Source organism: Tursiops truncatus, chromosome 11, assembly GCF_011762595.2.
Source record: "Tursiops truncatus isolate mTurTru1 chromosome 11, mTurTru1.mat.Y, whole genome shotgun sequence".
In the NCBI taxonomy this organism is placed as follows: domain Eukaryota; kingdom Metazoa; phylum Chordata; class Mammalia; order Artiodactyla; family Delphinidae; genus Tursiops; species Tursiops truncatus.
In genome coordinates this window covers 47,181,729-47,206,927 of record NC_047044.1, presented here as the reverse complement: position 1 = coordinate 47,206,927, position 25,199 = coordinate 47,181,729, and the positions used below count along the sequence as shown (strand labels likewise).

Genomic DNA, 25,199 nt, shown 5'->3' with positions numbered 1-25,199 from the left:
AGACTTAGAGATATCAGCATTCAGCTATTAAGGGGCCAAGGGTGTATTTGAACTCAAGTCTTTCTGATTTCAATGGTTTTGGTTTTTTTCCTTCACCAAACCACACTGCTTCCAATTAGTGATCCTTTTAGGTTAACAAACAACTGTGCCTCAACATTCGTCAGCAGCAATTACCTGAAATGTCCACAAGGTGGAAATGTTGGATGATAGTAGTCATTTTTCTCTGTAAAACTTGATGCTACACTATCCAAGTGGAATAGTTAAATCGATATAATCTATTTTGCAGTAATGATATTTTTATTTTGTAATTTGTTATGTAGCCAGCTAGAATGTTTTAAATATTCAGTAATAATAGTAGTTAATATGGCTTTTTATGTGCCAGACAGTATTCTTTTTAAATCTTTTAAAGAAATAATATTATGAGGTGTTTGCTATTATAATCTTCATTTTAGCAATGAGGAATAGAGCATAGAGATAATAAATAGCTTATTCAGAGTGGCACATCTAGTAAATGATAGAGCTGGAATTCAAACCTAGACACTTATTGATATCTTTTTGAAAAAAGATAGAGGTTTGTTTTACCAGTGTGATTATGTAAATTTTACCTGTACATAAATTTAAGAGTACTGTTTTTAGTAAACTCTTATTAGCTGGATGTTTCTTGGACTGTATACTCCCTCATTTCCAAATCAAATTAGAAAATTAGACATAATTTTAAGACATAATTTAAGATATTATGTCTTAAAATGTTAACTGTGAATTAAAATACTAGTGGTCAAAAAAATTTTTTTTAATAAAATTTAAAAAATTAGTGGTCAGAATTTCATTCTTAGTGGTAGAAAACATATTAGATCCTCTCTGGAGAGTTCAGACTTTCTTACCTACCCCCCTCTGTCTAAAGTTACATATCTTAAGTTGTCCGCATTTCATCATGAAAACATTGGCCTAAGGAAATGCCACATTTATTGCTCTATGAAATATCTTGTACATGTGAGAAAAATGAAATAAATCAGTAAAAGTGTATGTTTTCTTTAGTTGCAGAACTTGAAGTGAAAACCAGAGAAAAATTAGAAGCTGCAAAAAAAAAAACAAGCTTTGAAATTGCAGAGCTTAAAGAGAGATTAAAAGCAAGTCGTGAAACTATAAATTGTTTAAAAAATGAAATCAGGAAACTCGAAGAAGATGATCAGACAAAAGAAATATAAACAGTTCTGAAGAGAACTCGATAGTAAGTGAAACTAAAAATAAGGTGGAGTTTAAAGGAGAGATGTACTACAAATGCTGCAATGTTTCTTAGAGGAACTGCACATATAGTTGTCAGCCATAGATTTCTCAGCAATGGGGTCAAAGTATTTGTACTTTACAAGCAATCTTTAATATAAAATATATGTGTATAATGCTGTATAGGCATTTTATCAACCCATTTCGGGGTAGTTCTGTGATACTAAGCACAATTTTAAAACATTTTTATTGCATTGTATGTATAGCTTATCCTTTTGACAGACATCAAAATTTCATTATAAAGTATAACTTGTACGAATTTTGTACTTCCCTAGTAGTTAGAATTCGTGGTAAAATTAATGTGTGTATTTAATTTCTTAAGTTCTTACCTGCCCCCATCCCAACTCTTTTGTATCTGATGTACCCAGTGCCCAATAAGCACTCAATAAATGCAGTTTACAGTTGCTGTTTCTGCCTCTTGATGTATTTCTTTGCCTTGAAGCAATTCACACTCTCTCGTTACAGTTAATGTATCTCCATAGTATTGTGACCATGCATCTCTTATTTGCAGTCACTGTAGCATACAGAAGCTCTCTGACAGCCAAGATCATATCTTAAGTATTGTTCTGCCTAACTCCCACAGTGTCATTAGTTTTACATAGAACAATATTCAGTCCTTCATGCCTGTTCCAAAGATATATAGTAGGGGACCCCAACTGGGGCCACAGACCGGTATCGGTTTGTGGCTATTAAGAACAGGGCCACACAGCAGGAGGTGAGTGGCAGGCTGGTGAGTGAGCAAAGCTTCATCTGTATTTACAGCCGCTCCCCATCACTCACATTACCACCTGAGCTCCACCTCCTGTAGATCAGAGGTGGCATTAGATTCTCATAGGAGTGGGGACCCTACTGTGAACTGGGCACGCGAGGGATCTAGGTTGTGCGCTCCTTATGAGAATCTAATGCCTGATGATCTGAGGTGGAGCTGAGGCAGCCCCATCACCCCCAGATGGGACCATCTAGTTGCAGGAAAACAAGCTCAGGGCTCCCACTGATTCTGCATAATGGTGAGTTGTATAATTATTTCATTATATGTTACAATGTAATAATAATAGAAATAAAGTGCACAATAAATGTAATGCGCTTGAATCATCCCAAAACCATCCCCACCCCATCCCCAGTCCGTGGAAAAACTGTCTTCCGTGAAACCGGTCCCTGGTGCCAAAAATGTTGGGGACTGCTGACATATAGGATGCAGCTGTGCATCAATTTTACATACTTCCCCTAATTTCTCTACCTTATCCTCAGGCTGTCCTGTTCAGATCCACATGGTGAGTCCTCTATTTTTGACTCATCTAATTTGAACATTAGTGGTACTTAATTTTTAAGGCCATGTTGGCTGACCCATCTTGGCAACCTAGGAGCAACAATAAGTAGGAAAGTATTTTGGAAAACATATAATATTAACATGTTACAAAGCTGCTAAAAATGGAAACCACACATGTGCCTAATGCAGATTCTATACCTTCTACAGAGTGATAACTAGCCACTCTAGTACTTTAAGATACTTTTAATCTACCTGCCCTGGTGGATTGGTTAATTTTTACTTTGTTGCTTTATTTTCTAGGTTGTGACATTTATAAGCATTATGGAGGTTGGACAAAGCTGTGGTCTGAGATTTCTGCCAGGGGTTCTCTGGGGGGTTGGAGATGGCACTTCTAATTGTGCTAGGCATCATTCAGCTCTCCCCTACCTTTTACCCCAATGCCCACAGTATAGGGTAGGGCTTGGGGATAAATCAAAAAAGAATGGGGAGAAGTCCCATTCTACTGGGTTTGCCAAAAGGTTAATTTGGTTTTTTCCATAAGATGGCTCTAGTAGCACTTACTTGTCTTTAACTTCATTTGAAACAATTTTGTTAGATTGTATGTGACAGCTGTCATATCAGCATGCATTTAAAAGACATCAAAATTGGTGAAGTTTTGTGTAGCCATTTTAATGTTGAAGATGGAAGAAAAAGCAGCATTTTCAGCATATTATGCTCTATTATTTCAAGAAAGGTAGAAACGCGGGGACTTCCCTGGCGGTGCAGTGGTTAAGAATCCGCCTGATAATGCAGGAGACATGGGTTCGAGCCCTGGTCCAGGAAGATCCTACATGCTGCGGAGCAACTAAGCCTGTGCGCCACAACTACTGAGCCCGCGTGCCACAACTACTGAAGCCCGCGCTCCACAAGAGAAGCCACCACAATGAGAAGCCCGCGCACTGCAACGAAGAGTAGCCCCCGCTTGCTGCAACTAGAGAAAGCCTGCGTACAGCAACTAAGACCCAATGCAGCCATAAATAAATAAATTTATTTTTAAAAACCCAAATATGCAAGATATATACAAGGATGTTCACTGCACTATTGTTTACATAACAAAAAATTGGAAACAAGGTAAATGCCCATCAATAGGAGCTGCATAAATTATGCTATGATATAGTGATATGATGGACTCCTCTGTAGTTGTCAAAGTGGATAAAGCACATCTGTATGCTCTGACATGAAAAAATACCTGGATTATACTGGTTGGTGAGCAAGAAAAAGGCACTTTGCAAAATAGTGTTCATGATTCCGTTTTTTGTAAATAATATTACATTAGCGTATAGAGAGAAAGCATGACTTGGAGGAATTTTCACCCATCTTAACAATAGGAAAAGGAATTATAGGGACTGTCAGTATCTACATAATGTGTGTGAATGTTAGACTTTTTTACAGTAATAGTGCATTTCATTTGCATTAAAGAGAATTTTAAAATAGTTTAAAACTTAAAAGGAAAAACTGATGTCTTTTGATTATCAGAACATTGCCTCCGATGAACCAGATCAATATGAAGTGTCATGTGACAGTTCAGAGAAATGAAATGTGACCTGTGAATGACGTGAGAAGCTGATGGGCCAGGACTTCTTCTGGAATTTTATTGGAGGGACTTATGGGTAAGATCCTTGCTCTTCAATGCATCATCCAGTGAACTGGGATCATAATCGTGATGTAAAAATAGGTGGTGAAAGGTGTGGGGTATATCTGACTTCTGTCCCAGTCTGGACTCTCTGATCTGGATTCTTAATTACTTTTAGTTATTTTTAATTAAAACAATGTGTAATTAATTAACCAACTAGATTGCAGTAGCCTGTGTAATATGCCCCATGACATCCCCAACTCTGGGTAGCCGCCCCCACTCCAATCTGCTTACTTTCTCACTTTCACTGGCTACCCACCCTAGCTTACCTGCTCTCTGTCCGCTACCAGACTTCATTGCTCTTCAGTAATTCCTTATCTACCCTCAGTGAATTCCTCAGCAATGCTGTTTGAAAATTCCCAGTCCACTGAATCACCACTCCCCTTATTCATTAAATTAATAGAGTCGTAAAACTAAAAGGCAGCTTAGAGAATATCTAATTCAATTCCCTCATTTGATGAGGGAGTAAAGTCTTGCAGATATTAAATGACTTGCAAAGTCACACAGTCCTTTGGAGCCAGAGGTAGAATTTGAACTCAGCTTTCTCTGACTGAGCAGTCATGGTATATCATTGTACGGCTCCACCAAGGCTTAGAGAAGAGCGTGTGAATTGGCAGGTTACTTGGAAAAGCTTTCCAAGGAAAAAGGAATCTGTAAATTGCAGTGTGCTGTTATTGATACAGTCAAATCTCTATCATCAAAATTTTGGTTTATTCTCCTTCCAGTTTATCTGGTCAAATCATGATCTCAAAATTAATGAGAATTGTCACCCCTACTTGGTTTCATTACATGCATGAACTGAAACCACAAGTCTATTTACTCTTATTATGCACATCAGCAGATGACCTCAGTTCTCATGTCATTGAAATCACAGATGCCATTCAAATTGACCCCGTAAACTTCTAGCTGTACAAAGTTTCTCTTTGTTCTCACCAAATCCTGCTTTCTTTCATCTCCCTAATGTTCTTCTCATCTGTGGTTTTGGTTTCAATTGATATGATGTATTACTGCAAATTTATAATTAGGGTAAAATCACATTACTTTCCTGAGCCTCAGTTTGCTTCAGTGAATATGAGTATACTACCCACCTCATGCAATTCTGTTTAAGGTAAGTGAAATAGTACATGTAAAAGCACTTGGAATGGTGGGAATAAAGAAGATAATAATGCTAGTAGCTGCTCATAAAAATCCTCAACAAAATACTAACAAACTGAATCCAGCCACATATAGAAAGGATTAAGTCATCTCATCACCAAATGGGATTTATTCCATAAATACAAGGTAAGCTCAACATATAAAAATCTGTGTAATACAGTTATGGGCTGAATGGTGTTCACTCAAAGTTCGTATGTTGAAGTCCTAACTAACCCCCAATACTTCAGAATGTGACTGTATTTGGAGATAAGGCCTTTGAAGGGGGTAATTAAATTAAAATGAGGGCATTAGGATGGGTCCTAATCCAATATGACTGGGTTCTTATAAAAGAGATTAGGAAGACCATGTGAAGACACAGGGAGAAGATGGCCATCTGCAAACCAAAGAGAGAGGCCTCAGAAGAAACCAATCCTGCCAACACCTTGATCTCAGACTTCTAGCCTCCAGAATTATGAGAAAAATTTCTGTTGTTTAAGCCACCCAGTCCATGGTACTTTGTTACGGTAGCCCTAGCAGACTAATACGTATACCATATTAATAGAATAAAAGACAAAAGCCACATGTGATCATCTCAATAGATGCAGAAAAAGCATTTGACAAAATACAATACCTTCTTAGGATAAAAACTTTCAACAAACTGGGGATAGAAGGAAACTTCCTCAACCTGATAAAGGGCATTTATGAAAAACCCATGTTAACATTATACATGATTGTGAAAGACTGGATGCTTTACCCCTAAGATCAGAAATAAAACAAGGATGTTTGCTTTCACCACATCTGTTCATTGAGTTACTAGAGATTCTAGCCAAGGCAATTAGGCAAGAAGAAGAAAAGCATCCAGATCAGAAAGGAAGAGGTAAAAGTACCTTTATTTGCAGTTGACATGATCTTGTACCTAGAAATACACACACACACACACACACACACACACACACACACACACACACACACACTATTAGAGCTAATAAATGGGTTTAGCAAGGTTGCAGGATACAAGATCAATATACAAAAATCAGTTATATTTCTTTTTTTTGAATTTTATTTTATTTTATACAGCAGATTCTTATTAGTTATCTATTTTATACATATTAGTGTATATATGTCAAACCCAGTCTCCCAGTTCATCCCAGCACACCCCTGCTTTCCCCCCCAAAAATCAGTTATATATATATATTTTTTAATTAATTAATTTATTTTTGGCTGTGTTGGGTCTTTGTTGCTGTGCACGGGCTTTCTCTAGTTGCAGCGAGCAAGGGCTACTCTTTGTCGCAGTGCACGGGCTTCTCATTGCGGTGGCTTCTCTTGTTGTGGAGCACAAGCTCAAGGCACACAGGATTTAGTAGTTTCAGCACGCGGGCTCAGTAGTTGTGGCTCGTGGGCTGTAGAGCGCAGGCTCAGTAGTTGTGGTGTATGGGCTTAGTTGCTCTGTGGCATGTGAGATCTTCCCGGACCAGGGCTCCAACCTGTGTCCCCTGCATTGGCAGGTGGATTCTTAATCACTGCACCACCAGGGAAGCCCTATATTTCTATATACTAGCAATGAACTGGAAGTAAAATTAAGAAAACAATTCCATTTATAATAGCATCAAAAAGGATAAAATACTTAGGAATATGACACCTAAAGCTCAAGTAACTAAAGAAAAATATAGATAAATTGGACTGTATCATTAAAAACTTTTATATTTCAAAGGACACTATCAAGATTGTAAAAAGACAACCCACAGAATGGGAGAAAAATACTTGCAAACTGTATATCTTACAAAAGCAACCAATTAAAAATTGGGCAAAATATTTGAATAGACATTTCTCCAAAGAAGAAATATAAATGGCCAATAAGCACATGAAAAGGTGCTCAAAATCATTTGTCACTACGGAAATCAGAACCCACTAGGATCACTGTAATAAAAGACTCAGACAATAACAAGTGTTTACAAGGATGTGAGGATGTGAGGAAATTGAAACTCTCATATGTTGCTGGTGAGGATGTAAAATGGTACAGCTGCTAAAGAAAACATTTGGGAGTTCCAGAAAAGTTAAACATAGAGTTACTATATGACCTAGCAGTTCTACTCCTAGCTATATACCTAAGAGAATTGTAAACAAAGGTCCACACAAAAACTTGAACCTGAATATTTACAGCAGCATGATTCATAATAACCAAGAGTAGAAACAACACAAATGTTCATCAGCTGATGAATGGATAAATCAAATGTGGAATATCAATACAATGGGTTATTATTCAGAATAAAAATGAATGAAATGCAGAAATCTTCTACAATATGGGTGAATCTTGTAAACATTATGCTAGATGGAAGATGCCAGGTACAAAAGCCACATATTGTATTGTCCACTTATGTGAAGTGTCCGTAATAGGCAAATCCACAGAGGTAGAAAGTGATTAGGGGTTACCAGGGGATAGGGGTATGGGAGGTGGGGAGTGATGAGGAAACCATTTCTTCTGGGGGGTGATGAAAGTGTTCTGGCGTTAGATAGTGGTGATTGTTGCACAACCTTGTGAATATACTAAAACTTGTATGCCTTATGGTGTGTGAATTATATCTCAATTTAAAAAATAATAATGCTAAGTGTTACCATTTACTGAAGACTTAATGGCCCCACACTTAGCTAAAGGTAACCCAGTGAATGCATGTTATTATCCCTACTTAACAAATAAGAAAACCTAGGTTCAAGGAGATTAAATGCTTTGCCCATAGTCACATATACAAGGAAGCATTTGAGCTGAGACTCAGGTCTAACTCCAAAGCCCCAACATTTAATCACTCCCAGCACCAAGCTTCCCCGATCAAAAATTGTTAATAGTTCCCATTACATATCTGTTAATACTCAAATAAAATATTTATGTGTGTATATATAAACACCACTTCAATATATATGCTATAGTAATATATAGAAAATATGTAGTAATATAGATGGAGTATTGTATATATATGCAGTAATATGTATACTATTATATATACTATATAATATGAAATATATAAGTAGTATATAATATAGGTTATATAATAATATATGTATTACCCACAAATCAATAAAAAAGGTTAAGTCAACGCAATAGAAAAATGGGCAAAAAATATAATTAAGTAATTCAGAAAAGGAAAAATCAAATGGTGGCCAAACCTTTGAAAAGATGTGTGAAGTCAGCAGTATTCAGAGAAATGCAAATTAATACAAGACCATTTCTCATTCATTATAATGACAAAATTTAAAGATTTCTAATACACAGTGTCACAGAGAGTGAAGGGGAATTGGTACTCATACATTGCTGGTGTGCAGTAAGATTAACAGCAATTTATAAGAATTTTACGTTTATCATTTAATCAAATAATTTCACTGCTAGGAAATACTCTCATGTGTACATAAAGATATTCATTGTTTTTGATAGTGAAAACTTGGATGTAAACTAAATGCCTACAGATACGTACACAATTTTATGTAAATTTTTAGAAAGGTTATTAACAGGAGTTACTTTTGAGGAAAGCACTGAAATTGGATTGGGCGTTGGGGAAGATGGGTAAAATGTTAACAAAACCTTTCCCCTTCCTGCTTGACAATTAGACCCTTGGTTAACTTTCTAGTTCTGTTTCTCAGGCAACTTGATAAGGATAATGTGTCAACCATGCTGCTAGGCAACACTGCACATAGGATAAATGACCCCTGTTTGGTAAAATACATCTGGAGTGAGAGAACTTCTCAATCCCTAGCAGGAAGTCCTATCTTTGGATTTCCCTGAATGCTGTGACTCTAGTAATTAGAAACCTGGAAGCTATGCCTATGAAGTTGTTACAAGAGATATCAGCTCCTGTAGGGAGTGATGCCTGTAAACCAAGGCAGCTTCCATGCTTGCAGGATGGTTGCCTTGCTTCCCTGAGTCTAAGCTGCACTGCTCAGGGGTCTACCACCAGAAATCCTGGGGGTGCTCACCCACACCCTGGCAGACATCTGTGGTTCCTGCTCTGTACCCTTTGGAGTATCCAAGTGTGGTCTACACTCGAGTTGTGAGTCAATGTGTAGTTGAACCTAAGAAGACTGCCCCCACCCCAACCTGTGATGGGCATGGTTGGAAGGGCCTTTATGACAAAGTGAAAATAAATCTGTAAGTTAAAAAATTAGTCTATACACACCCTCCTTTTCAACGAGTAGAATCTGCATGCTGTTCCTTAAATGTACCCTGCACTCTCCTGTTTCACACCCTCCATCTTCCTTTGTTAAAATATTTCCTTTCTTCCAGGCTTAAATTTCCCTTTCCCACTCCCAAGTAAGTTCATCTTCCTCTGAAGTACCATGGCATCTTGCTTCCTTCTCTTTTGTGTTGTAGTTCACATACCTCAAAAGGGTAAACTGGAATTGATGAACTCCTGGTTCCCGCTTGGAAACTATACATATATATATAAATATGTGGAAACTGATGTTAACCCTATACTTGTATTACCAGCCTTCAGACTTTTCACTCTTGGTAAAGAGCAGGGAGTTAGTTTTGTTTGTCTTGATAATAGAATGTAAAGCACTTGGCATGCCTACCATACAGGAAGTGCTCAATAAATGGTCGCTGTCATTTTATTGTTCTCTGCCACTTAACTTCCAGCACCTGCACCGGGATCTATTCCACACCAAGGCACAAGTCTAGTTGCAGATCTTGGCTTTCCCTTCATCTACTCTAGCCTGTCCCAGTGCTAGGCACAGAGTCTTGCCCAGCTCTGTCTCCAGATATCACAAAGAAGCACAAATAAGTCAGGTGGAAACACTTGGATTTGGCCTAAAATGGAGGCATTTATGTGGGTCTAATTATGCTGGGGTTGTTCCTATACTTAAGATTTTCAGAGATTAGACAGATTTATAGTTTGTTTTCTACTGAGGTTTCGTGACCAGAACTAAGCTATTTTTATATCTCTAAAAGGCAACCTAAAGTCCCAGGACCACCCTCTCCACTCTTCTAGAGTAGGGGTCCACAAATGTTTTCAGAAAAGGACTAGATGGTAAATATTTTAGGCTTTGCAGGCTATACATCCTCTGTCACTGCTACTCAGCTCTGCTATTGTAGCATGAAAGTAGCCATACTGAAACAAATGAGCACTGTCTCCTAATGAAAATGTCTTTAATGACACTGAAATTTGAATGTTCCTTCATTGTTTTTCATCATTGAAAAATGATGAAAAACATCCTTAGTTCACAGGCCATACAAAAACAGGCAGAGGGCCAGATGCAGCCCCAGGGCCACAGTTTGCTGATCCTTTTAGTATTTCTAAGACTAGGAATATACAAGAGTGGCCAACCCCAAGAGGGAGCTCTAGGATTTTTTCTGCAAATTCGGAATAAAAACCTGAGATTGGGCCTTAAATATCCCCATGGCCTGTAATGTCCCCAGTTGACTAGGTTAGTCCAAGTTACTCTATACAAAGCAGATTTGCTGAAGAACTGTGATGCAAAAGCACACGGACTTATTCCTTCCATTTAATTTCACCAAGGCTTGTCACCTTGCTGTCTCATGGGTGACTACAAAAGCATTAAATCATGAGGAATTCACTTCCTAACCTCCTAAACTCATTGCAGTTTTGTGTTTTCCTTCACTTTGATGCCCCTCATCAGAGACCTTGGGGCCATATCCAACTGGGCGGTTTTCCGGGTTTATCTTATTTAGTAGAAGTCACCACTTTCTTTTCCTTGAAACTTCTCTCTTTCCTCTTTCCATGTTATTTTTTCTGTGTTGTTTCTTTTTTTATATACCAGTCCTTTGGTCAATTTTCCTTAGTTTCTTTTAGTGTTTCCTCTTCCTCTGTTTATTCTATATTTTTTAGTCTCTAGAATTGTATCTTGAACCAGCAATTTTTTTCTCATGTACCCATGGCTTCAAATACAGTTTTTATGCTGACCGTCTGAAGCCTGGATTTCTAGTCCAAATTCCCATGCTGAACTCCAGACTTTACATTCATTTACTTCCTAAACAATATATTTGGATGTTCTGTGGGCATCTCAGTTGAACATGTCCAAAACTTAAGTTATCATCTTCCATCCCTATCCTCTCCCCATCATGAATTCCCTCCTTTGATAGCATCAGAACCAATCCAGTTTTCCATGTTGTCAAGGGTAGACAGTCTTTTCCCAACCTAGGCTCCTCTGGTGAGAACTGCAGTCGCTACTCACAGAGGTGAGTCCTGTGGCCCTTCCCCCTGGCTAGAGATGATTGGATTTGGGTGGATGCTTAGCCCAGTCTGAATCAGATTATCTCCTGGGATTATCTTCAACCATCACTGATGCTTGAACTAAAACTGGTGCAGCTATGTGCATGGAGAGGAATTTCAAAGTTGTGTACAGAGAGAAATTGAAGTTGATACACAAGGAAAAGCAGAAAGAGTAGAAGAAATGGCCTTAGAGTAATCTTGATTCTGCCCTCTCAACTCTCCACCTGCCTGTGCCTTGCCTGCAGGGCTGCCTGTGTCTCTGGATCACCACCTTCTAGATATAAAATAATTAGCCTCTAAACTTTTGCGATTAATTCCTATGTTAAATTCCCTCTGTTGCATTGTCTGACATGACTTTTATGCTCCTGGCTGGACCTTAACTAATGTAAGTGTCTTTGTCATAGAGATCTACATCATTTACTTTGAGAGCTGCCTATGTTTCACTTTTTTGAATATTCCACCATATATTTAATCATTTGGCTATTGATGAACATTTAACTTGTTTCCAAGTTTTTTGCTGCTACAGTTAGTGCTATAATGAACATCTCTGCATATATATGTATTTCTATAGGACAGAGTAAAATTGCTAGAAGTAATATTGCTAGATCCAAAAAGGGTGTATGTATTTTTTTTTTTAATCACTTTAAAGCAATTTATTTTTTGGCCACACCACGCAGCATGGGGGATCTAAGTTCCCCAACCAGGGATCGAACCCATGCCCCCTGCAGTGGAAATGCGGAATCCTAACCACTGGACCCCCAGGGAATACCCTGGGTATATGTATTTTTAAATTTTAGTGATAGTGCCAAATTTCTCCCAAAAGTTTGTACCAATTTATACTTTCTACAACTGTGCATTAGAGTGTTTCCCTACTCTCTGGCCAACTCTTCATCAGTCTTAGGTGAAAAATATTTCATTGTTTTGAATTACATTTCTTTCAATTCTGAGTGAGAATGAATATCTTTTCATATACTTATTGGCCATTTGAGTTTCTTTTTTTGTGAACTGCCATGCAACTGGTCTGATTTCTTTCTTTTTTCACTTAATATTATATAGCATGAACTTTATCTAGAACAATAATAAAAAGCAACACCGTAAGTAAGGACTGCACATTATTCCATTCTATGACTGTACCATATTCTTTTACTATTGGATACTTAGATTAGATTGTTTCCAGTTTTTTTCTTAACAGTTATATATTCTTAGATGAGGAATTATCAGGACATAAAGGGGTGTGGGTGTGTGTGCGTGTGCATGTGTGTGTGTGTGTTTAAGGCTTTTGATACATGTTGTCAGGTTGCTCAAGAAAACTTCTCCCCAGTTTGCACTTGCACCAGCAGACTATGAGGGTGCCCATTTCCCCATACAAAGGAATTCAGCTGAGAGGTGACTTCTGGAGTTTGTATCAAGAATTTCACATGCAAGACAATCGACTTGCAGCCCAAGTCATCTCCAGAATTTCAGGCTGGAGGCAGCTCAGGTCTCCAGCATAGCATATTTCTTTGTCCATCACTGACATTAAAACTACAGACCAGCCCCTTTCAATATATTCTCATTCATTCCACAACTATTTATTGAGCATCTATTGTGTGCTAAGAAGCTTTTTCTTGCCCTAGAGCTCTCCCATCCCAAATGGTGAGAGCCACAGTTACACATAATTAGAAATACCATAATATTTAGAAATGACTTGGGTTTTGGAGAAAGCCCAATATGGACTGTGTGAACTGGGACAGGTGCTTAATTTCTCTGAGCCTCAGTATTCTCTTGCATAACTGAAATTATAAAACTGATTTCAGGGGAATGATTTAAAGGGCCTGACTGCCCAGCACATTTGGGTGTTACCATAAGGATTAAAAGTGCTGGCTCTGAAGTCGGACTACGAGGTTTGAATCTTTGAATCATGGCTCCATTGCTTACTGGTTTTGTGATCACAGGCAAATTATTTACTTCTCTGTGTCTTACTTTACTCATGTTTAAAGTGGGCATAGTTATACTTACCTCATAGTGTTATTGAGAAGATCAAATGAGATGATATATATAAAATACTTAGCATAGTACCTAGAACCTAATAAGTGCTCAATTGATATATTTTAAAAACAGCTTTATTGAAGTATAATTTACATATTGTTATGGGCTGAATTGTGTCCCCCACTTCACCCCTCAAATTCATAGGTTAAAGTCCTAACCCCCAGTACCTCAGAATGGAACTGTATCCACAGATAAGGTCTTTGTTTGTTTGTTTATTTTTGCGGTACGTGGGCCTCTCACTGCTGTGGCCTCTCCCGTTGCAGAGCACAGGCTCCGGACACACAGGCTCAGCGGCCATGGCTCGCGGGCCCAGCCGCTCCGTGGCATGTGGGATCTTCCCGGACCGAGGCACGAACTCGCGTCCCCTGCATCGGCAGGCGGATTCTCAACCACTGTGCCACCAGGGAAGCCCCACAGATAAGGTCTTTAAAGATGTAATTAGATTAAAATGAGGTCATTACCATAGACCCTAACCAATATGACTGGTGTCCTTATAACAAGGGGACATTTGGCGACAGATGTACAGAGGGAAGATGATGTAACGAGACTTCCCTGGTGGTGCAGTGGTTAAGAATCTGCCTGCCAACACAGGGGACATGGGTTCAAGCCCTGGTCCAGGAAGATCCCACATGCCACGGAGCAACTAAGCCGGTGAGCCACAACTACTGAGGCCACGTGCCAAGAGCCCGTGCTCTGCAGCAAGAGAAGCCCCAGCAATGAGAAGCCCACGCACTGCAACAGAGAGTAGCCCCCGCTCACTGCACTAGAGAGAGCCCGCGTGTGGCAACAAAGACCCAACGCAGCCAAAAATAATAATTAATGTTTTTAAAAAAGGGAAAAAAAAGATGACGTAAAGATAAAGGGAGAAGATGGCCATCTGCAAGTCAAGCAGAGAGGCCTGGAACAGCTCCTTCCCTTATAGCCCTCACAAGGAATCCATTCTGCTGACACCTTGATCTCAGACTTCAGCTTCCAGAATTGTCAGAAAATAAATGTCTATTGTTTAAGCCACCCAGTCTGTGGTATTTTGTCCTAGCAAACTAAGACACATGCCATAAAATTCACCCATTTTAGTGTATAATTCATTGATTTTTAGTAAATTAACAGAGTAGTACGATATAATATTATTTTCATCACTCCTCAAAGAAACATTGTCCGTACTTTCAGTCACTCCCCATTCCCACCTTTGGCCCCAGGCACCTGCTAGTTTCCTCTCTGTCTCTATAGATTTGCCTTTCTGGACATTTCATATAAATAATCTCCAATGATTAGGAAATTTTTTATATTGAGTCAGCCCATTCTATAGCTTGATAATCTGTTTATTAAATCTTCATATATTGAACCCAGATCTGTCCTGTAAACTGAATATGACATACTGAATATAATATATTCATGACATACTTACATTCATGACATACTGAATATACTGAATATAACATAATATAACATATAACATATAACATATGTTATACAGTAACATATTCCTGATATAGTTTATTTCCAATATAAGTAAGACAAAAATTATTATGTATACCACAGAATAGTTGGAATAGGGCTGAAATATTCAGTCAAAATTAGCACTGTAGTCATAAATTAAGAAATTATAAGTTTGTTTTTAGCAATCAATAGGGGAAAAGTTTGACAAAAGAGACTATGAGGGAGAGTGCTTTTTTGAGCTGCAGAAGGATTGAGACAGTCCAAGGAGGATTTCAGTCGAACTGCTAGTGAGAAACTATTTTTTCTTTGGTGAGACCTGAACAGACAAGCTCGTCCCCAGAGCCGCTCAGGCACATCTGATAACTAATTGGGACATTCTATCAGGCCCACGTGTGCGGGGCCACGCCTAGGCGGCAGAGCATCCAAACTGCCAAAGACAATGTTGAGGCTGCACAGAGATGGGGCTTTGTATCACGCCCCTTCTGTTGAAAAGATCCACTTAGATGAAATCTAGCTAGGGCATTATGTCAAAACTGCAAGTGAAGAGGTCTTTGCTTTTCTCACCTGGAAGACTTGGTTTCCTGTTAACTTTACCATCCCGTAGTAACTGCAAACTAAAACTATGCACAGCTGTACATATGCATGCATATGGAACCATTTATTCAAGAATACTTATTAATTGTATGTGCCACATGGTACTGTTCTAAGCACTTGGGAATATATCAGTGAATAAACAAGGGTCCCTGTGCTTGTGGCATTAGCATTCTAAAAGAGAAAGTCAGAAAATAAACAGTAAACATAATAATAATAAATAAGTTAACTAAAGCTTCAAGTCAGGTGTTAAGTTAAAGAAAATCAGAGCAAGGTAAGGGGGTTAGGATTGCTGGGGGTGACCATAGACGAGGTTGCAATTTTATTTTTTTGCTTTTGAAAAAAAAACTGTTGAGATATAATTGACATACAAAAAGCTGTACATATTTAAATATAAAGCTTGATGAGGGACTTCCCTGGTGGTCCAGTGGTTAAGAATCCCCCTTCCAATGCAGGGGACTGGGGTTGGATCCCTGGTTGGGAACTAAGATCCCACATGCCATGAAGCAACTAAGCCTGCGTGATGCAGCTACTGAGCATGTGGGGCACAACTACAGAGCCCACATGCTCTGGAGCCCACACACCACAGCTGGAGAGAAACCCAAGCACCACAACAAAGATCTGTGTGCCACAACTAAGACCTGACGCAGCCAAAAATAAAATAAATAAATAAATAAATATTAAAAAAGAAAACAACTCGATGAGTTTGGAGATATGTATAGATCAGTGAAACCATCACCAATCTCGATACCATAAATGTATCTATCATCTCCAAAAGTTTCTTCCTGCCCTCTATGCTTTCCTTTGCTTTCCTTTTTATTTATTTATTTATTATTTTTTTGACTGTGTCAGGTCTTAGTTGTGGTACGCGGGATCTTCGTTGTGGCATACGGGATATTTTGTTGCAGCACGTGGGCTTCTCTCTGGTTGTGGCGTTCAGGTTTTCTCTCTCTAGTTGTGGTGCGTGGGCTCTGTAGTTTGTAGCACGCACTCTCTAATTGAGGCGCCAGGGCTTAGTTGCCCAGGGGCATGTGGGATCTTAGTTCCCTGACCAGGGATCGAACCTGCATCCCCTGCATTGGAAGGCAGATTCTTTACCACTGGACCACCAGGGAAGTCCCTGCTTTTCTTTTCTTTTCTCTTATCTTCTCTTTCTTCTTTTCTTTTCTTCTCTTCTCTTTTCTTTTCTTTTCTTTTCTTTCTTCTTTCTTTCTTGTGATGAGGTTACAATTTTAAATAGGTGATCTATGTAGGCCTTACTGAGAAGGTGGCCTTAGAACAAGACATGAAGGAGGGGATAGACTTAGCAATTATCTCTGGAAACAGTGGTAGAAGGAACAGCTATAGTAAACTCCCTAAAGAAAAAGCATTCCTGCTGTGTTTGAGGAGTATCACAGAGGACAGTGTGGCTAGAGCCGAGTGGGCAAGGGTAGAGGAGTGGAAGGTGAGCTTAGGTGGATAATAGGAAGCCAAGCCACGTAGGGTCTTCATGTACCTTGCAAGGACTATAGTTGTTATTCCAAGGGAGATGGGGACCATACGAGCAACATGACCTGACGTAAGTTTGGAAAAGACCCCTCTAGCTGGACTGGAGGGGAGGAAGGATAGAAGTAGGAACGTTGGTTGGGACCCTATTTCAGAATCCAGACAAGAGATGATGATGGTCGGGGTTGGGAGCTGGGGATGAGCTATGTTTGTGCAACTGGATATTCATTTTACCCAGTGAATATTCATAGGCACTGTGCTATGTGCCAGGATGCTGTGGTGGCCAGCCTAGTGACACTGCCTCCCCTATCACTATAAACAGCTAATGGTAATGATTAACATGGACAGAGGGCTTGCTGCAAAGCCAGGTCAGCTCGAAGCACTTGACAGGTATCTTCTCAGTTAATATGGACCTATTTCGAGAGCTCAGGTACCACTATAGTCCCCATTTAAAGGTGAGGAAAGTCAAACATCGAGAGGGTTAGTGAATAGCCCAAACTTGCACAATCAGGCAAAGTCAGAATTCAGGTGCAGGGGGTTGGGCTGCAGAGTGCCTTCCTTAGAGTTGGCGGGTGTGATGAGGGTTATAATAGGATGATATGGGACGGAGGAGATGACACTGAAGCTGATTCAGTTTGTTAAGGGTGGGATGCATTGTAAAGTTCGGTAGATCAAGTTTTCCTATCAGTCTTCTTTTCCAGCTATTCCTGCACATTAGTAAACAAGTTATCTGTGCAGTTTCTTTGATACCTTATCCATAGAGAAATGACAGTGCATCCAGATGTGATCCCTGCTATGCTATCTCATTTAAACTGTAGTGCTCATCCCCCATCCAGTTCACATCTGAGCGTGTAGTCCTTTCCATGATTATCACCCAAATGGAGTCACTTCACAAGTCAAAAAAAAAAAAATCTAAACAACAATGGCATATCTGATAAAGAGTGCATTCTTGATTATCCTACAAATTGGACAAATGTTTTAGTCTTAAGTGATACTGGAATAGAAAAAAGATTCAAATTTTTTTTGGTTTTTTTTGCGATACGCGGGCCTCTCACTGTTGTGGCCTCTCCCGTCGCGGAGCACAGGCTCTGGACGCACAGGCTCAGCGGCCATAGCTCACGGGCCCAGCCGCTCCGCGGCATGTGGGATCTTCCCGGACCGGGGCGCGAACCCGTGTCCCCTGCATCGGCAGGCGGATTCTCAACCACTGCGCCACCAGGGAAGCCCAGATTCAAATATTTGACATCCACAAACTCGATCCACTTCTGTCCAGAACTTTCTGTTTAGTTTACTTCAAAATAAGATGGGAATTTCTTGGCATATGATGTCTAGAAGTAGGAGAATGCACTGACTTCTTAAACAGAGAATCCCCTGGACTTCCAGGGTCAGAGCCAGCTTGGCCCACTGAGAGGTGACCAGACCTTGAAGCCAACTGACTTGGGATTAACCAGGGTGATGTAGTTGATTGCTCATCAGTGGCATTGGGAATGAATTTGCACTGCCTTGCGTTTACGTGACTTTCTTTCTCAGGGACAATGTTGCCATAAATTGTTTTGTGAGATATCAACAACTTGGCAAGGAAAAAAGTCTTTGACAAAGTACTGTAGCTATTGGAAGGGCAAAACTTTGGGAAATCCCACCCAAATTCCTGCAGGATGCAGACAGGTGTCCACAAAGAGCATAAGCAGAGCAATTCACAACCCCTAGAATCATGCATGGTTCAAGCCCGTATCACGTGCACAAGGAGCAGTACTTTGCCCTCAGAGCCAGGGGCCCTGAAGGCAGTAAGAGACGAACACGAGAACTTGTTTCCCCAGTTGGCCTTTGTACCCTTCTATTCCAGTATTTCTAACTTAAGTCATTAAGTGGACAAAAGTCCAGTGTACTCAGTGGTTCCAAGCCAACATTTAGTGTCACAAAAGTATTTAGAGCTAGTAATGGACCCAGTGACAGTGACGGTTTCAAAGCAAAATTGGGAGTGAAGTGGCCTGAATGCTTGGTGAAAGGTGGTACATCTATAAAAGCCAAGGCCATAGGTATGGGGGGACAGGTGGGGGAAAAGCATGTGTGCAGGGACATGACCACATGTGAAACGGACTGGGAGGGGAAAGATGTCTGAAAGTCAATGCAGGAAGGGAGGGGTGGGAGGAGAAGAGGGTGGGTGACTGGCTGGGGGCTCCAGGCAGGAACTGCAGCCTTTCTTTAAATGTCCTGTGGGTCACTGTCCGAAGGTGGCATCTCTCACTCTGAAGGATTCCTATGAAGATTAAGACACCTTGAAATACATTTTTTGTGGAAGGTCAGTTCACATCTGTTTTCTATTTGTCATGTTCTGTCAGCACTTCTCTGAAAACAGAGCCATTACACCAGCCCTAGAAGCCAAAGGCAGCTGGATCCTCTAGGCCTGGCACCTTCCAGGCCCTCAGTCCCACCTCAGTGGAAGAACAGTGAACCCAGCTCCATGCCCTCTTACGGACACCACCACTAACCCTCACCTGTACGCTGTGCTTCAAAGAGCAAACAGGGACAAATACTTCAACCTGGCTCATGAGCTGTTCTCCTGCCTGTAAAACAACATAACAAGAAACAGTTTCAAGGCTTTTCAATCCTCTGATGTGTTTAATTTGTTATCTAGCAAGCAATAAAAAAGAAAAAGAAATTCTCCTGATTTTTATATTCACAGTCCGCTAGCTAGTGAACTGGAGTTTGCCCAAGAGGCTTATTGCAAAGTGATTGGTCGCAGGGAAAGACCCAGAACTCAGTAATACTCACCGTGGCCTTGTGATGTTTATCAGAATGGTGAAGATTTCCAAATGGTGCTTATCAGTATGTGAAGGCACTTATCACAAGTAAGGAAAGATCTCCATTGATTTGGTTCAAAGGGCAGTCCAATACGCACAGTGGGTCATGTTCCCTGCCCACCTCCCTGCAAACCTCCCACCACCATCAGATGACCTAGGTTGGCTTCACCAAGGTCTGGGTTTGATATTACAAGGCACCTAGGACAGTCCACTTTCCTCTCAGGTCCATGTGTAGCGACTGACTTCCAATGCTTAATTTTGATGTTAAGAATACACTCGGTGGGAGATGGATGGTTAGTTCCCAGTTTGGTTAGGGCTGAATTATAAGATCTTGGCTGAATACCTTTGAGGCTTTGGAGCAGATGAGAAAGGATGACCAACTGCTAATGCATAAGGGCTACGTGGGTGGGAGGCTAAAACTCCTGTGACTAAATCCTTTGTTTTTCAAGTCTAATTATCTGTGTTCTCCACTAGGAATTCTGTGATGTTTTAGGACTAGCTTTAAAGTGGAGAAATATTTAATTTTATCAATCACTATCCATGTGCTGTGTTTCCAGGACTGTTTATTTATTGGTGTCTCTGTAAAAATAACAGCAACCACTTGTCATTGTGGAAAGAGTCCCAGTGGAAATCAGTAGCACTTAGTTTGATGTTGGCACTTTTGTTGCATGCCTCCCCAGAAATGCTTTACTTAATATTTTTACAGTAGAAAAAAAAGTAATCAAAGCTTTTGAAGCCAGATGTCCCTTTAAAAAACTGCTGATAGGGTATCTTTTCTCAAATAGAAAGAGATTTCAGTTAAGATGATCAAATAAAATCAGTTATATTTAAGTTTCTGGCTTGTTTATCTTTTTCAAATAAAGCTGTGTATTCTAGCACAGAAATCAAAGGTCATTGTTCTGACAAGGATTCTGGTGATTGTCTTGTTTTAGGGAAGCCATTTTAGCAGTGACTTCAGCCTTGGCAGGTGATAATGCTGTTCTAGTCCTGTTCGGAGGTTGGAAGAGTTCCAAAATCTAAGTCAATTTTGGACTGCAGATACTCTGCTTGCAATTTGTATAAGGCACTTTTTACCTGTTTTCTGATCTGCACCAAATCTTTTTTTTTTTTTTTTTTTTTTTTTTTGCGGTATGTGGGCCTCTCACTGTTGGGGCCTCTCCTGTCGCAGAGCACTGGCTCCAGATACACAGGCTCAGCAGCCGTGGCTCACGGGCCCAGCCGCTCCGTGGCATGTGGGATCTTCCCGGACCGGGGCACAAACCCTTGTCCCCTGCATCGGCAGGCGGACTCTCAACCATTGTGCCACCACGGAAGCCCCTGCACCAAATCTTGATTGACAACTCTCTATCCCTCTTTTTCAAAGGTCGATAATAGGGAATTCCCTGGCGGTCCAGCCGTTAGGACTCCGAGCTCTCACTACCAAGAGCCCAGGTTCGATCCCTGGTCAGGGAACAAAGATCCTGCGTGCCTCGCAGTGCAGCCAAAAAAATAAAGTAAGACGTCAATAATAAATAAATGCCGCTCTAAAACATTTACCTGTCAACAAAGTGATGTATGTGTCGGAGGGAGTAAACAACCAAGAATCAGAGTGACTTCAGTTGGTTTTTCCTCTATGTATTTCCCTTGGTAGAATCCATCCTTGTGTGATACTTAACTCTTGTTTATCTGTTTCATATCAAAGTACAACCTACATAATCTAAATATATTTGGGCTAATCCTTCAGCCTTGCTACCTCCTCATCATCAATATTGCCATTAAATTGTAAATATGGTTGGCCTAAGTTTCACTGCAAACATTTCTCCTGCCCACCTCTCTAACCATTCTTTCCTTGGGACCCAATTCAAGTGTCACATCCTCTGAGGCCTCACTTTCCCATTCTCAATCATCCCTCCATGAATAGATCCTCCCTTACTTAGCATACACCTCTACTGTGCTCATCCTAGTTTATAGTCATGTGCTTATGTGTCATTCTCACTGGTTCGAATGAGAACCCCATCAGAGCCCGGGCTGTGCCTCGTCCACCTTTGTATGTCAGCATCTGGCTCAGTGTCTGCCATTATAGAAGGCTTGTCTAAATGCTTGTTGATCGAAAGGGTGCCATGTGCTGGGCACTCCAACGGGATGAAAGATGGAGAAGGAGTCTGTCTCTACTCCCAAGGAGCGTAGAATGTAGTGGATCACAGAAGACCTAGCCATAAATACAATATAAGAATGTGTGTGACAGGTGGCATTATCAGTGAAACATTTGAGATGGGCCTGGAAGGATGTGGGAAGAAGCTTACAAGCAATGGACCTGCATGAGCAAAGGGAGAAAACATGAGGTAACTTCACGTTGTCTGGTGAATTTCAAGTTGTCCAGGTTACATTAGGTCAGTGTCCAAAAGCAGTGGGAGATAAGGCTGGAAACCTAATTGAGCCTGGATGGCTGAAAGTCATAAGTTTTGGATTATCTTTTTCAAATAATGGAGAACTACTAAAAGTCTCTGATCTACCAAGAACAGTGTGGGGAGGATGGATTGTCATTGCTTTGAGGTTTAAATATAACTGGATTGCTGAGAAGAACATGGATAGGAACCTTGACTAACTGCATGTTTCATTCTTTCAGCTACCAAACGTCGAGCGGTAGAAGGGCATAATCACAGCAGTGTTTTAGAAGAATAATTTTCTGAGGTATAAGGAATGAGATATGAATGATGCGTAGGAGGCAGGGAGGCTAGTTGGGAGGCCAGGAGTTTTGAGCATCTGAAGAAATGCTTTGGATGTCAAAGGAAAGGGGTGAAGTGATTTGCAAACTGCGTTGCTGTGAAATCTCCATCAACAGTTAACTAGTCAGGCACCTGGATGGTAGGGGGGAGGGGGCGGAAGGCAAGATGATGAGTTGTGTTTCAGATGTATTAAATCTGAGGTGCTGGAAATACATCCAGGAGGATATTTCCAGCAGATCATTGGAGATATGTGAAAAGAACACGAGGAAGAGACATTATAGACTGAGAGATATTTGGCAGCTCTTCACATAAAGGGATGGATGGCAAAAGCCGCATGACTTGGTGAGCCCACGGAGGTGAATGGGGACAAGAAAGAAAATTCCAGGAATTTTAGGAAAAGCTTTCATTTAGGGAGCAGAAGTAAAACAGCCAGCAACATTGGCATTAAGGATCTAATAGTACCAGGAGCATAAGGTGCTAAGGAAGCCAAGCTGGTTGTGGTCTCTACAGAGGTGACAGAGAGAGGCAGAAAGTTCAAGGACAATGAGGATGGAGCGCACACCTGTGTATCTCATAACTGGAAAATCACCAGCGACTTTCAAGAGGAAACTTGCAGGTGAAAGATAGGGACAAAACCAAACACTAGCAAGGGATTGCAAACTCAGATGCTTATAAGGACCTGACAGGTGATAGAAGTGAGCAAAGAGGGTCAGAGGAGACTGTGATGACCTACTGATCACAGGCCCCACCCACAGCTGCTGTACCCAGACCACTGTTGCCACATGGAAAGGGTGGCCCAGGGCAGCCAGCTGTCTGATCTTTACAGAGAATACCCAAATCCTTAATTTTTAAGTGAAATTTCCCAAATGAAAAAACTCTGTGGGAGTCAAGTGAAACTCTTATCAATTGTATCTGGTTTTTGAGCCACCAGTTCTAGCAACCTCTGCTAGTTTTGAAGGCATTGATGACAGGACAGGAATCTTTTGTATATAAGGCAGTGCAAGAGTAACCAGTCTGATGGGTGTTTTAGAGACTGGAGTGCTAGCTGGTGTCAAAGGGAAGATGAAAGATTCTGGGGCAAGAGGTCCAAGGAGCAGGTGAGAGGCATGAGATCCTGAGGGAGAAGAGACACCTTTTCCTTTCAGATGAGAAGTATGAAGAGAGTGAAAAACAGAGAAATGTTAAATGTTGGGAATGGGCGTTGAGGTAAATGAGGGAAGTTTAAAGACTGTGAACTTAATGTCATCAATGGACTCTAAGAAGTAGAGATTACCTTTTGAGGATGAGGGTCGTGAAGACTGCACTTGGGCCTTGGGAGGGTGAGGAGTGTTTGCAACAGTCCCCAGGGTCAGGATTCACCAAGTGACAAATTAAACAAATAAAGACCTGGTTGAGATTGATAGCATACATCTACAGGGATTTTCCATTTAATCAGCACTTTTTAAGTGGCTTCTGCATTCTGGGCAGTGAGCTAAGCCCTGGGATTTCTGATCAGGTTAAGCGGGTAGATGAAGAAATAAGTAATTACCACAAGGCTGTAAATGTCATAAAAGGCGTATAATCAGGGTGCTATTGAGAAAACAGGAGAAACATCCTGGAAGACTTTCTGAGGAGGGGCATTTAAGCCTATGTTTGAAAGTTAAGTTGTAGTTGCTATGAAGACAATGGGGAAAGTCAGAAGAGGCATTATATAGAAAACACTAGAGGTAACAACAAGCATGGTGTGCTCTGGGAATTTCAGCTAATGCCACGTGTCTGAAACACAGTGCCCTTTGCAGAGTGGGAGGGGATGAAAGTGATGAGTTAACATGAAGAAATATGAATGGTCATGGAACCTGGACTTGTCCTATAGATGAGGAAAAGCCCTGGAAGGATGTCAGGCATGACAGTGACATCATCAGCTTGTTTGTTAGAAAGAGCATGCTGGCTAGAAGCAAGAAGGTCAAGAAGGAGACCAATTTCGATGTGCAATTATGTGCAAAAAAAATTCAGCCACGAAGGATATATCTTGATTGATTGAAGTTAATAATGGCAATCTCAATCTCTTCATCCACTGATTGACCTAGGGTTGGGGCATGCAGCCCACTTTAGGTTAATAGGGTATAAAAGGATGTATACAAGGAGCCTCTGGGAAGCAGTTCTTTGAAAAGAAGGAAATGCTTGAGAAGAAAGTTTCTCTTGTCCCTTTCCTTCCTCTGCTTCCAGATGTTGCTCTTTGGAGATATACTGTTCGGAGCTGCAGCAATCATTTTGAAGTCTGTGAGATCTGTTTTCATCAAAGAAAGACAGGAGCCACCGCTTCTTTCCTTTTCCCCTTCCTCCTTGATGGACCACTCTGGGCACCATGATTCCATAGGGCTTGACCAAGCAACTCACTGTTTTCTCATGAAACCAGAGCCGATTGCCTAATGCACCACTTTACGTTTACTATTTCTCCATCCCTGACTGACTTCCTTTTTACTCACTCATGCTGCTCTGGAATTGTATTCCCTTCTTTTTTATATATAAATTAATTAATTAGTTAATTAATTAATTTTTGGCTGCGTTGGGTCTTTGTTGCTGCGCATGCGCTTTCTCTAG

At 40.6% G+C, this 25,199-nt stretch overlaps 1 protein-coding gene across 7 annotated transcripts in view; it reads left to right on the top strand.

The window, feature by feature from the left end:
- Window positions 1-25,199, top strand: part of YEATS4 (YEATS domain containing 4) — a 145,342-nt gene that overhangs the window by 19,863 nt on the left and 100,280 nt on the right. For 3 of the 7 annotated variants that reach the window (XR_012324613.1, XR_012324611.1, XR_012324612.1), the window contains exons 7-8: window positions 1,036-1,228; window positions 4,064-4,197. Coding sequence is in view for 4 of the 7 variants with exons in the window: in XM_004317948.4 (XP_004317996.1) it covers window positions 1,036-1,205 (170 nt within the window). In the remaining 3 variants the exon portion in view is untranslated. Of the gene's footprint in view, window positions 1-1,035; window positions 1,686-4,063; window positions 5,271-25,199 lie in introns of those variants that run through there. The other 4 variants (XM_073789241.1, XM_033866333.2, XM_004317948.4 and 1 more) reach the window with 3 other exon arrangements.